General features: G+C 34.2%; 3 protein-coding genes across 7 annotated transcripts; 1 reads left to right on the top strand and 2 right to left on the bottom strand.

Moving 5' to 3' along the window:
- The first annotated feature begins 549 nt into the window (after positions 1–549).
- Positions 550–2,424, top strand: LOC114400525. Its single transcript, XM_028363011.1, has 4 exons — positions 550–776; positions 854–909; positions 980–2,111; positions 2,191–2,424. Exons 1-4 carry the CDS (start codon positions 702–704, stop codon positions 2,269–2,271), a joined length of 1,344 nt encoding a protein of 447 aa, XP_028218812.1. The 5' UTR covers positions 550–701; the 3' UTR covers positions 2,272–2,424.
- Positions 2,425–2,560: 136 nt separating this feature from the next.
- On the bottom strand, positions 2,561–6,777 carry LOC114400527 (peroxisome biogenesis protein 12-like). Its single transcript, XM_028363012.1, has 9 exons — positions 6,457–6,777; positions 6,257–6,387; positions 5,959–6,178; positions 5,666–5,775; positions 4,828–4,902; positions 3,802–3,888; positions 3,394–3,480; positions 3,001–3,138; positions 2,561–2,783 (listed from the first exon to the last, which is right to left on the bottom strand). Exons 1-9 carry the CDS (start codon positions 6,668–6,670, stop codon positions 2,712–2,714), a joined length of 1,134 nt encoding a protein of 377 aa, XP_028218813.1. The 5' UTR covers positions 6,671–6,777; the 3' UTR covers positions 2,561–2,711.
- Positions 6,778–7,409: 632 nt separating this feature from the next.
- On the bottom strand, positions 7,410–11,508 carry LOC114400573 (protein PHR1-LIKE 1-like). 5 transcript variants are annotated; one of them, XM_028363085.1, is made up of 9 exons: positions 10,566–11,020; positions 9,948–10,187; positions 9,658–9,866; positions 9,026–9,179; positions 8,867–8,943; positions 8,735–8,774; positions 8,223–8,280; positions 7,922–7,991; positions 7,410–7,823 (listed from the first exon to the last, which is right to left on the bottom strand). In XM_028363085.1, the coding sequence occupies exons 1-9, from the start codon at positions 10,582–10,584 to the stop codon at positions 7,563–7,565; spliced, it is 1,128 nt and encodes a 375-aa protein (XP_028218886.1). In that variant the 5' UTR covers positions 10,585–11,020; the 3' UTR covers positions 7,410–7,562. The 5 variants fall into 5 exon arrangements, with proteins under 5 accessions (XP_028218886.1, XP_028218882.1, XP_028218884.1 ...); XM_028363081.1 differs by lacking the exon at positions 10,566–11,020 and adding an exon at positions 11,266–11,508 and having other exon boundaries at positions 9,658–10,187; XM_028363083.1 differs by lacking the exon at positions 10,566–11,020 and adding an exon at positions 11,266–11,508 and having other exon boundaries at positions 9,658–10,182.
- Positions 11,509–13,319: the final 1,811 nt, after the last annotated feature.

Raw genomic sequence — 13,319 nt, 5'->3', positions numbered from 1 at the left:
TATTTTTTTTTTGAAAAAAATTGTTTTCGCTTATCTATCATTTATAAAATTTAAGATTACATTAATTACTTTTTTTTATCAATTACTATATTCTTATTTTTCACCTAATAATGTTTAATTAATTCACATATATGCATTTATTGTGAAGTAGAAAAGAAAAAAAAGTAAAATAAGAAACCTATAACTTTTTATTAGAATCAAGAAAATTTATTTAGATTTATTTAGTTTTTACGTAGAAACGAATGGAGAAAGTGGAAGTATAAAAAAGAAAAGGTATATTCTTAAGAAATTAAATAGAAAAAAATTATTGGAAAAGTCATAAGAAAGTGAAAAAAAATCATAAATAACATAATTTTTTATCTTCCCATAAAAATATTTTTACATTAAGTTCGGTTAACATAAAAAAAAAAAAAAAACTAGTAGTATTAATTAAAGTCAAATAGTCTAGTTTTGTGGAACGTGCTAGGGTGCGAGAATACAGTTTCCAAAGACTTGTTTAATGAAGGAAGAGCAAAATGCATGGGCCCAAATTGACGTGGGAATCTTAACGGTCAAATTTGAAAAAGCTCCGCTCCGAGATTCTGAAGCTTTTTCATGACCGTTTGGTTGTCTTTCTCTGTTGTGTTCCTCAAATCACTCACTCTCACTCTTCTTTTAGAAGCAGCAAATTAAAGTCACTTTTATACAAAATCAATTAGTTAATGATGAGGTGCTTTCTACCTTGCTTTCGTACTTCTAAACGGAGGAACCACTTGCGTTCCGCCGATGAAGCCCAAGTAAGCAAGCAAAACCTCACTCTGTCTTAAGTCTTAACGATTTAGATATTTTGGTTCTCAAAACTTGTTTGTTACAGAACCATGTGGGAGAAGGAGCTGTTGAAGAACTCATTGATTCCATAGCAGAGTCAAAGTAAGCAATCCATTCATTCCTTTAGTATTTTGATAATATATATTTATTATCCTGTCATTTACGCTTTCAGAACAAAAAATGAAGAGCAATTGAATAAGAGTGTTGAAACCAAGGATGATCGGAAAGAGGAAGCACCTCAAATAGATGAGACAAATAAAAGATCGCATCAAGAAGAGTCTTCGGAGTCACTGTTCTCTCTCTCCATTTCTTCTAGGAAAAAAGCTTCAGATGCCGAGCCTGAAGTTAACAGTCCTATTCGACTCGTATGCACAAAAGAAGCATTTGGGTCATCCCCAAGTGTTGAAGAAAGGAAGCCATCAGAGAACACCAAGCAACCAAGTTTCAATGCCATAAAGAAGGAAGAAGAAACCAAGGAATTAATCAAGAATGAAGGTGAAAAAGAGAAAGCGAATGACCCCGTCACTCAGTATAGATATCGAGATTGCCCTGATGACGGGTACGACGATATTAATTTAAATGTTAATGATTTGGATGCTACACTTAAAGATGATGATGATGATCCTCCCAGTGAGAAGAAAGGGGAAGCAGGCGCTGATGTTAACCAAACATGGGTTCAAGAAGAGTCCTCAGAATCTTTCTTTTCTCTGTCCGCTAATTCTAGAATACGAATTTCATCAGCTGAAGCGGAGAATGAAGTTAACAGTCAAATGTCAGCCCCTGCTACAAACAGCATCACACAAGGAAAGATTCCAGATCTTTCCTTAGTGCTGAATCCAATTCAGAATCTTACCAAAGGGAGGGTAGTCAAAGCAACCCTGAAGAATGATAAAGAAAACATCAACATGGTAGTGAAAGATATCAACATACCCATTAGTCCAGAGCCTAGTTTGAAGCTGTCAAACCGCAAGGCAAAGCAGAGGTTCGATGACAAAATTGGGGTAGACACCAGCCTCTCGAGCTGGTTGGTTGAATCATCGGAAACCACACCAATTTCCATCAACAATACCAGTTCTGTGGGAGAACAAACACCAAAAGGAAGAAGAGGCTCACCATGGAGTCGCGAGGATAGGCCAATTTTAGGAGCATTAACCGTTGAAGAGATCAGGATGTTTTCTTTATCTGCATCTTCAAGAAGGTCTAGAAGCCGGAGTCCTGACGAGACACCCATAATAGGTACTGTTGGGAGCTATTGGAGTCACACAGAGCAGACCATGGATTTAGAATTCAACAAAAGTGGAAAGGTAAGTATCAGAACTACGATTTTATTTTTATACATTTACTATTAGTTAGTAGACAAAATCAGAACTGCTTGTATTGCAGGATGTGAAACCAAAGAGGAGTTCAACTGCATTGCAGACCAGACTAGAAAGAGCGTTTGAAGCCAGTGCTGCAGAAGTTTGAGCTAGGGTCCTACAGGCAGTTTTTTTCTTCTGAGTGATAAAGAATCGTGATTTTTGTTGTAGCCCTGGAAGAATATTCGTGACAAATGCATTTCTTTACTAGTATATCATTCAGTTCTTCAATTATTTTATGCATAGATTATTCTAAGTTGAAGTTCTTTCTTTCACAATTGTTTTGTGCAAATATCGAGTAATAATTAGGGTCTCAATTTGTATGTTTCTTGTATTGGCAATAGTTCATTTGCCGAAGCAGAGTACCCAGCCACCAGCAGTGCTACTGAGCGACGAATGAATAAGGGGAAAATAACAAAAATGATGCCTCTTATTAAGCCACTTACTAAAAGAGAAAGATATACTATACATTAGTACAACAATAATTGGGAATCTTTTGCTTATGTACTCAAGATAACTGTAATTCTACCAACCCCAGCTCCAACAGGCCTAGACATCATGAAAGAGTCTCCTTATCTGGTCAACTGTAGAAGGCATTAACGTAATTGGGCAGCGCTTATACTGTAATGGGGAAACACGGAAACTAGCATTAGATAAAAAGTAAAAAAAAAAAGGTGATGACTCGATGAGTTAACATTTGTTATTCAGTTGTTTGAGTGATCCCATCTGACAAGCACAGTGGGATTATGTAACTTCTGGCTATCAAAAAACTTAAATATAGGTAGAGTGATTTGTATTCCAATAGCTTAAATTTAGCCATCAAGTCTAGAGCTCTCACCTGAGTAATATACTTAAATATGCAAGCATAGCAGAAGACAAACCCTGAAACAGTAACTACAGATGGATTTGCACGCTTTTGCGAGCATAAGGGGCAAATTGTTCTGTCTGGTGGTAGTGGTATCCCTTCTTTGGCTACCTGTTTATATTATATATTAGATTCACAGATCCTTTAGGCAATGAACCAACACATTTTTTATAATTACATTGACATTCTAATTCCTGACAGCGTGACACATCATAGATAATGTAGTGAAAAAGAAGCTTTTACAACGAAACTTTAAAATAGTTATAATTTATTTGTCCAGAATAAGTCATTCAGGTAAAATAAAGTCAAAACAACTACCGATGGAGAAAGAGAGGTGGGAGAAAAGTTAAAAATTTGTTTCTTCACCTTTGGTGGAGGCGGAGGAGGGGGAGGAGGATATACTGTAGGAGCTGACATTCTCTCCTCAGCAGATTGGTACCACCATTCCATCATCTACAAAATTCAAATAGGTGATGTGTTAATAATTATGCTCCTTAGTGATTGGCACATAAAGCTAACCTATTTAGCAGCATATCACCAGAAGGCATACTTAAGGGGGCCTCTAGACAGAACAAGAAGTCAAACTTGAGATAAACTGAACCTCCCATTAGCAGAAATATTTGATAATTGGTTTGGGTAAAAATCAAATCTAAAATTGAAAACTAACCCAGTAATATCTACCAAGCCACAACATTGTTAGTACATCTTTCACAATATTGTTAGTACACAATGAAAGGAGGGAAAAATATATATTTAAAGGGTTAACCATCTCACTTTAAAGAAGAACACTGCTGCAATCAAACCGGTTTGTGCATAGTCAAGTACAGTGTACGTACAGCTGAGCAATGCTCCTTGCAATGTCTGAGATATGAATACATCATATAATCATAATCATGTGATTAAAATGGAGCACAAAACAGAACATTAATTCATACAGTCAGCATTATCATGAGTTTTATATACAGAAGGAAATTTTCCATTTTATTCTGCATAGACATAAAAGATTTGATTACACAGTAAGTTTCTCACTATGCAGGTGCAATAAGATTTGTGAACTTGAAAGCTACAGGTGCAAATGCACCAGTTATATAAGTTCTACTTCTGAATTGCTTGATTGCAATGACTTTATGGAAAACATTATAAAGATTTTATTTGTAGGATCATCGTTCATATAGATTTAATAAAGTTAAAGGTGCAAAAAACAAACATAACACAATATAATATAATAATTTATACTTATTGTTAAAATTAATTAGAACTGACTTAGAATTACTTGTTACAAAATCAATTTTAGAAATTAAGGTCTTTCAAATGTAAGAAATAAATGGGAAGCAATAAGAAAGGATATTTTATCAAATAACATTTCACTTAAAAAACATGGTGATAGTCAATAGGTGAGGGTAAACTCACTAAAGAAACAAGTGCAAACAAGCCACAGAGTTGAATAATGGCAAAATATAAACAACATGTAATGACAATTTATCTTAAATTGTTATACAGTTATTTATTATAGCTATACCAAGCCATAAAGACAGTTTATTATCCAGAAATATACTCATAAAACCTTACACAATGATTTCTAAATTAAACTCTTCTAGATGTGAAAAGCAAATATTTAAACACCCCCCGCCCCCCATAAAAAAGTAAAAGTAAATATAGGACAATATTATGTGTCAGTCAAAAGCAGAAAACACATGAACAGTGTCTATAAAGTATTATAACTAATTTCTTCAGTTTCTTCTTAATTCATGGAAAGTCAGGGAAAGATAAAGTCATTATACTGATAAGAAAATCACATACCTTCAACCATTGAGGCCCACGAAGTCTCTCACGTTCACGGTTACGCATCTTTGAAATTCTAGAAGAGGTATCCATCTATCTTGACATGAAAGGAGAAAAGAGCAAAATCAATCATACAAACAGAAATGACAAATTTATCTTTCACCATTTAACCCAACAAATATAAAGTTTTTAAGCCGCAAAACAAAGCCCACAAATTGTTACTATCAATTATTTATTTGAGTCTGACATATTGAAGAAGGCAAATAATAATAGTATATTAGTATGTACATATCTATCTATCTATCTATCTATCTATCTATCTATATATATATATATATATATATATATATATATTCAAGCATAATTACCACACCATAGAACATAGGTACATGACAGATTGATGCAGACAACCACTCATAGCATTTGAAACAAGAGTTGGTGTTATGAGAAGGATTGTGCATTAAATTAGCAACAATTACAAACTTAGTCTAATATTACAACCCAAAAGATTTTTTCTTCCATAATTCCACTCATTAACCACTTTAACACACACTCACAACAAACAAAAGATGCAAACCATAACACTACAGCACTTAACAACCACCAGATGGTAAGAATATTTTTAAATGTTGACGACTGAGGCATGGTGGAAAAGTTTTTTCATTTAATTACACTTTGGGAACAAGGAGGCTGCCGCCAATGTATGGCAAGGTTGAGAATTGTGATATTGCTCATGTGCAAAAAAGTAAATAAAAATTATGCATGAATGCATGGCCGTTTAGTTTTTTTTACCCTTCAAATAACACAAAACAATGAAGATTTTTCTAAATGCAATATCTTATTTCTAATTTTGTACCAGCTCCTGGCCTGTAGCTCGGCAAACATGAATCCCAAGTGCGTGCAGTGCTAGCGAGTAGTATCCAGTAGCATCCAACAGGTATAAGAGCTGGTAAGCAAATTGCAAGCCTGCATTGTAAATATCTTTAACATTAGAGGTTTAAGGATATTCAGACACCAAAGAATTAATTAATTGTGACAGACAGGATGCATAGCATAACCTTGGGGGGAAAAAAATAGAAATCTTAAAAATTAAGTTGATATAAACAGCCAATCCTAATTCTGAGTAACCTGTATTTGAATTTGACATACCCTCAGCACTAGCATGTAACCACGGGTAGCAAAACCCTAAAATTCTCTGAACTCTCTTCGTGACACGCGTTGTAACGGGGGCACCGGCATCAGAGGTTGGCACTGACACCGGAGAATAATCGTGTTCGGTTTCATCTCCCCATAGAGTGGCTTGAAGCCTGGCTTCCCTTTCTCTGTTGTAGATTGAATGCAGCTTGGATTTCAAATACGGCAACACAACCTGTTCCAACACAGCAGCACTCAATCAGAATCGAGAAAATGAAGAAGCAGCAATTAGGGTTAAACGAGAAAAGAGTACCAAAAAAAGAACGGAAAGAACTCTCTGGCGCCTCCGTAATGCGGTGTTGCTGGTAGTGGCGTCGTCATTCTTGAGGGCGATATTGGCTGGTCTTCTTCGGAGGCCGTAGAGAGATTCGGAAAAGGAAGCATCTAGAAAGAAGGAATGAGTAAGTAACTTAACGTTATGCGTGAGGGAGTGTGTGTTTGATTTTTTTTAACCTGTGGTTCGTAAGGTGTGGGATTCGAGGACGAGCATGAGTAAGGCGAAGGATTCGTCTTCGAAGTCGAGGAGCTTGTGAAGGAAGGGTCTCCGTAAGGCCAAGACGCCGATGGAGTATGTCAGAGCGGCGCGGAGGCTCGCCGGAAGTTGTTGAGCCGCCGCCATCTCGAAGAAGGTGGGGCGACTGCCTTGCCCGCCCACCTGAAACAACATCTCTCTTTCTTCACTGTTTCAATTCAATTCCGGCAGGCACCACCACCAACCACCGCCATGCTTAGCTCGCTTCCATTTATCTATGATATGTTTACACCTTACACGTATAATGGATCCCTAATTAAAATACAATGATTTTAGATTTTCATCTAACCCTAATAAAATTGTTAATTTTTATAATAATTATTATTTTACTAAAAAATAAATTAGATTGATAATATATGCATTGGTTTAATTAAAAACTAATATATCTAATTTATTAATTTATTTGCACTAATTACTTTTAAAGTTATATGATATTTTTATTATTATTGATAATATAAAAATTGCACGTATCTATTAAAATCAAATATTTTTTTCCTCATCATTTATTTCATTTTACTATGAAGTAATTTCAATAATAACTACTAAAATTATTTTATTTTATTTCTTTCCGTTTCATTTTTCATTCACTATATAAGATTGATTCAGTACCCAAAAAAAAAAGATTGATAACTTCAATTATTTTTAATAAGGTACATGAAACCATTCCTCTATATTTCATTTTTTTTCTTGGTGAAATCCTCTATATTCCATTTCATCATGTATCTCTAAAATTGTGAAAAAAAATGAAACACAACATTTTATTTAAATTCCATTTCATCTTATTTTATCATTAATAGTAATATTTATTTCATTTCACTCTTGAACTTTTTGAAAATGTATTATTTCTTTCATTCTTCCATTCTGATTTTGTATATGATAACAAATATAAAACAAGATTTTACTTCTGGCAGTGATAAATGAGCAAGTCGAAACATCCTTGGATCCAATAATATTTTTACAAGTTCCATGCAGTCCAAACCAGTCTAAGAATATTAAACAAATCTAGAACCATAAAACGATCTTGCTGTTATGAACTTTTCACCCGTTTTGTGGGTGGTGCAGCTTCATCTTCATTGATCACTTCTTCAGCTTCACCTGCTATTTGTTTTCTTGTGCTTGAATCCTTCTCTTCAGGCATGGCTTTTGGAATGCTTTCAAATTTGTCGCCTTCCTCGTTTGTGTCCGAGGAGCCATTAACCTTGTTGTCACCCATCTCTCCCTGTTTCTCAAACATCATCTGAAGACGTTTCCCTTGGTCTTCAATTTGAATCTGCAACTTTCTTTGGATCTGCATCAAAATTACAATATCAGAACATGCCTAAAATTTGCAAAGCAAGCAAAACTCCCCCCCCTCAAGAAAATCTCAACTATTACTAAATTAATTACCTCAAGTTGTTCGTGAAGTCGCTTCTGGAGTTCCATCTGTAAACGTAATGCTTCAGTGATCCCCTTACTCCTGCAAAAGAAAAACAAACCCAAGTATGTTTCTGAGCGTTACTGTTCATTTTAAGACAAAAGAATCTTATGGAGCAACTGTTCATATACGATATGAAAATAGTATCACAGCAATGACGAAAATCAAATTGTACCTATCTTTGTTAGATTATATTTCATTTTAAAATAAATAATAATTAGAGGAAAGTTATATTGAGTAAACATTACACGCACACAGAGAAAGAGAACTCACGTTTTCAAATCTAGAGATTTCATTTCTTCCATTGGAGTCACCTTTTTCTCAGAATTTCCTGCAGGCATATAGAAAAGGAACTCATTCACAACCTTACTCATTTTTGTTTTTTTTTTTTTGTCAAAAATGAAAAGGAATTTCTGTGCGCTTATAATGTACTGTAACTCTAAAGAAATGGTATTGTTGAAACGTATGGAGAATGGGGGAAAAAATAGCATTCAACACTTTCTTTTTGTTTGGATGAGAGAGAAAGAGAAAAAAATTAATTTTTCTTTTCTAGACTTATCTTTCCTCCCTACTTTTATTTTCATTATCTCTTCAACAATTAAGAGAAATTCCCAATTTTTAAGATGTTCTTCCGTAACTATTTTCTTTCTCCCGATCCAAAAATAGGGCTAAAGAAGTACGAAGAAGAGCAATTCATATAAAAAAGCATTTGATATAGCAAACAGAATATCTTCCTTGATACCTGGTAATATGCACATTAGAAGTAGTAAATACACTCTACATACCTTCTGACGGCTCTGGTTTATATCTGGCAGTTCTATACTTCTGAAATTTAAAAATAATGTGAAAAACATTAGATTAAATAAATTGACATACACCCATAAGCTATTTAAGAGGATGATAAATCACAGATGTACCTGCAAGTGGCTTTTTACATGATAGATAGTAAGGCCCTCAACTTTCATTAGATTCAACACACCCTTTGGAGTAGCCTCTGCAGGTTAAGTTGTTAACATCATGAGATGACAAGAAAAATTCCAGAGGTAAGGTATGAGATTATGGAGACGGAAACATACTATCACTACCACCAAGCTGATTAACTGCTTCCACAAAGGCCTCGTGAAGTTCTGGAGTCCAACGCATTCTAGGCTTAGTCTGCGGTGCAGTTGATGCTGAATTGCCAACAACTTCTACAGATGCTATATGCTGCTGCTGAGGAACATGAGATGCCTGCATCAACAGAGTAGGATATGTTTCTGCAGCTTGTGCAATAGAAATAAATACATAAATAAGAGAACTATTGAACAAAAAGTAAGGTACATGATAAAAATAGACTTCAAACTCTTAAGAACCACATATACAGCATAAAAGAGAAGAGGGAATGAACTATATACACAAATTCATATGTACATGGTGATGAAATAAATAGAAATTGGAACTGAGCACTTAAACGCACCAAAAATATTACAACCCTCTCCATGTAGAAAGGTGAATTTATAGAAATCATTTATCAGTCATTACAAGATAAAAAAAATCAATATTAAATTAATTTTCATCTGCATCAATATAGTTCATGTATGAAAATCATGACCCATAGACAACAAAGAGGCATCCAAAAATGAGATGCCTCATGCCACCTATGCATTCTAGTAACTTCACAGATGAGAACAAGCATTGCAGTAATCAGCTTGAAATTTGAGAGACAAACCTTTGGTTTTGGTTCTGCTACATTGTCATCACCAAGAAGTTGACTCCAGTTCGGGTGAAGAGAATCATCAATTGACATTAACTGATCAACCCACTCCCCAAAATCAGATCTTTTGACATTATCATCATTTATGTAACAACCATTGTTTTGCACCTGATCATGCTGGACAGAAACATTTTCAGGAAAGCCAAGAATATCCTGAAATGGATCTGGTCCCCAGGAAAGATCTTCATTATCTTGAGGGTGAGAAATCAATGCTGTTGAATGAATTTCGGAAGACACATTGTCACCTGATGTCTGAGAAACAAAGGAAAAAGGGATATCATCGGGACATTCAGAAGGTGAAGACAACATCTTCCCAGCACTTCTGATTGAATTTGATGAGGCAGAATTTGCAGTCAGATCTCTGACGGGTGAAAGCTGAAAAGAATCTGGGGGTTTCATATACTTGTTTTCCAAGGGAGTGGGAAGAGCACGAGAAGATGTAGACATAGCTCTTGAGGCTCCTAAGTGAATCAGCTTTGTCTGTCCTGATTTCAACATAAAAAACAAGTTGTGTGTCAGCTAATCAACCACTAATAGTAAGTTATCTTTACCACCCATTGATATACAGAAATTTGGTAAGCTAATGTTGTTTCTGCCTTTTCATATCTCACTGGTCTAGATTTTAAGCTTAATCCTCTAAGTAAAGGGTTCAAGTCACAAAAGCTCTAGAAAACGGATAGAAGTACTGCAACATGATTATCCAATACCCAAACACATCAAAATTTTCATGGATATTACTCTAAGAATGGCAAAATATTATGAGGAAACAAATAAGCTAGCCAACAGAAGCTTAGAAAAAAAAATGTCATTTGAATCACAATATCTACAACTTATGTGGGGTACAAAAGGAAAATCAGCCGCACCTGCACAAGGTGTGTACATTGGTTTAGCCTTGAAGCTTATTCTTAAGATAAAGTACAAGTTGAAATCGCCAAGGTAAATAACATATTAACATGAAATAAGAAGCCTAACATACAGCACAAGCCAGTTTATAACTAAAAAAATAGCAAACAACAAGAAGAAAAGATGATTAGCTTGAAGTCATAAATAAGAAGCCGCCACACTCATGAACAAAAACAAAAGGGTGGTGGTAATTGTGAGTTGCTGCTGAATTTAAAAACTAAGCTACTCATAGACCAATATAGAAAATACCAAAATGAATGGTAAATTAGAAACGAGTTCAGTTCAAGTGAGGCTTAAAAAAAAAAAGAGTGTTCAAGGGGGTCGGTCATCAAACTGAAATTCACGGTTAGTTAAAAGCAAGCATTGACAAGTGTCATCCTTCGTGTCAGAAAAACCAGAACTGCCACACCACGCTCTTTACAGCCACAAATTAAAGAAAAAAGGTACCCGCCACACAAGATGCCTCTTTTGCAACCAATAATCGTTCATTGAGACCACCAATTCAGACCAGAACAGATAAAAACCACACTCCCAGATTCAAAGAGATTTCAATAAAAAAAAAACTACAAAATTTAACAGATTAATAATCCTATGTGTAAACATAAGCAAGCCAATAATAATAAGCTGGGTCGCGTGAAAAGGGTGAACAGAAAAACATACCTATAAAGGGATGACGATGATAACAGACTACTTTGGAATTGGGAAAAACCAGAAACGGAATCTAAAAAGCCGAGAATCCAACCAAAAACGGAGGGGTATGTATGAGAGAGAAGAAGAGGATGAGGGGTTAGGAGTTGTAATGCACACGTATTTGAGTTTGTCGTGTTTAACTCAAACAAAACAATCTTAGAAGTTAGAACCCCAACCAACGCCGTCAGTTTTAGCCTAGGCTCTTGCTTTTGATTCTAGCTCTCACGATACTGGTAACAAGTGAAGAAAAAAAAAAACATCCTGCGACTCACACGTGTGGCCCACGTTGGTTCTGAGCCGTCCGATTCTAGTCCATGTCGTATGATTGCGTTTGTTTGTTTGTTCTAAGTTGCCATTTGCAAGTTGTTGACTTTGATAACGCAAGCAAAGGGAAGGAACTTGTATTAGTAATTATTAGTAATTAGTAATGCGATGAAAAATATTAATTAAAAAGGCAAAGTAAAGTGCATGTTGGCTGCTGATGAGTAAGAAAGGCTGCTAATGAGTGGTGTGAAGTGAAACTGGACACACACACACACACACGTCCAAAATGGTCAATCCAAGTCACTTTCTAATTCCTTTTTGGCTAGTTTGTGGTGCCACTTTCTTCCCTCCAAAGTCCTACTTGCCTTGCTGTGTCTATTTTGTGGAAAATGAATGGAAGCGATGCTGTAGTGTAGTGTAATCAGTTTGTAGCACCTTAGATCCTAATATATATTCTCAAATTTCATACTTTTTATGGAAAATTACAAATCTCAATGCCACCAAGGTAAGGGTGATAGTTGTATGCATACATTCAATAGAGTTTTATTTGTTCCTTTTATCCCAAGTGCAGTGAATATATAATGTTAATTCACACATGGAGACAAAGGGATAAAATGGAGAAAAACATAAATATAATAAGAAATATGATGTAATAAAAAGATAATATTGAAAACAACAAAAGGTTTTAATATGATGTAATTTTTTAATTATTCGAATGAGTCTGTTTGTTTAAAAAACAGTTTTTTTTAATAAAATAAATATTTTTTTGGCTTTGTTAATCGAATGTCATTGTTCAAACTGTTTTTAAGCAATTTTTTTAAAGAAATAAATCTTATCTTCTTTTTTAAAACATTTTTTAAGAAGATTCTGTTTTAAATCACTTTTTTTAGTATAAACAAACTGATCATTCTAAATAAATTTTAGTATAGATTTTCGACGATCATGTTCATTAAATGTGATATATAATTAACTTATTTTTCTTGTTTATTTATTTATGTATTGATTTTTGCCCTTGCGATAGTCAAAAAAGAAGTAAATCCAAAATGAGTATTCTTAAAAACCTATTAATTTTTTGACAACAATAAGAAGTGAATATGAAATGGTCAAAACTAACTACCCATATTTATTATCATTGTAATTATTATATGATTTTTTTATGAGGTTTTTTTTTATGAGTATGAAAAACAAACAGGGAAGAAAACTAAAGCCTCAGGAAAACAGAATCCATAACATAAGCTAATAACAAGTGATGAGGACAATAAACAATTCATTACCAATAGAAGATTTAATTAGTAAGACAAGGCATAATAAAACCTTTACACCAAAAATTAGTATTTGGCTTAATTGCAACTTTGATTCCTACGTATCCTAATTGAGCGATTTTAGTTTCTTAAACTTCATTAAATCAATTGGGTCTCTAAATATCTCAATTGTGTGATTTTAATTTCCTAGGTATCACAAATGTGTGATTTTTGTCCCTAGAAAATTAGTTCCAATCATATAATTATGAAATCTAATTGACTAAAATCACATAATTAAAATACTTTGGAGACCCAAATGGAAAAATTGAAATTTGGGTGTCTAAAATTGTTCATTTACAAAATTTGAGGGATCTAATTTACACAATTGAAACTTGAGTGTCTAAGATTGCATAAATGCATTACCCAGGTAATAAAAAATGCAATTAAGCCATAAATTTTATATCATTTCCTTCTTTGGAACATATTTTTTATTTGTTATTTTATTATTTATTATTTAAC

This window comes from Glycine soja, chromosome 19 (assembly GCF_004193775.1).
Source record: "Glycine soja cultivar W05 chromosome 19, ASM419377v2, whole genome shotgun sequence".
Classification (NCBI taxonomy): Eukaryota; Viridiplantae; Streptophyta; class Magnoliopsida; order Fabales; family Fabaceae; genus Glycine; species Glycine soja.
This window is presented reverse-complemented; position numbering and strand designations above follow the sequence as displayed.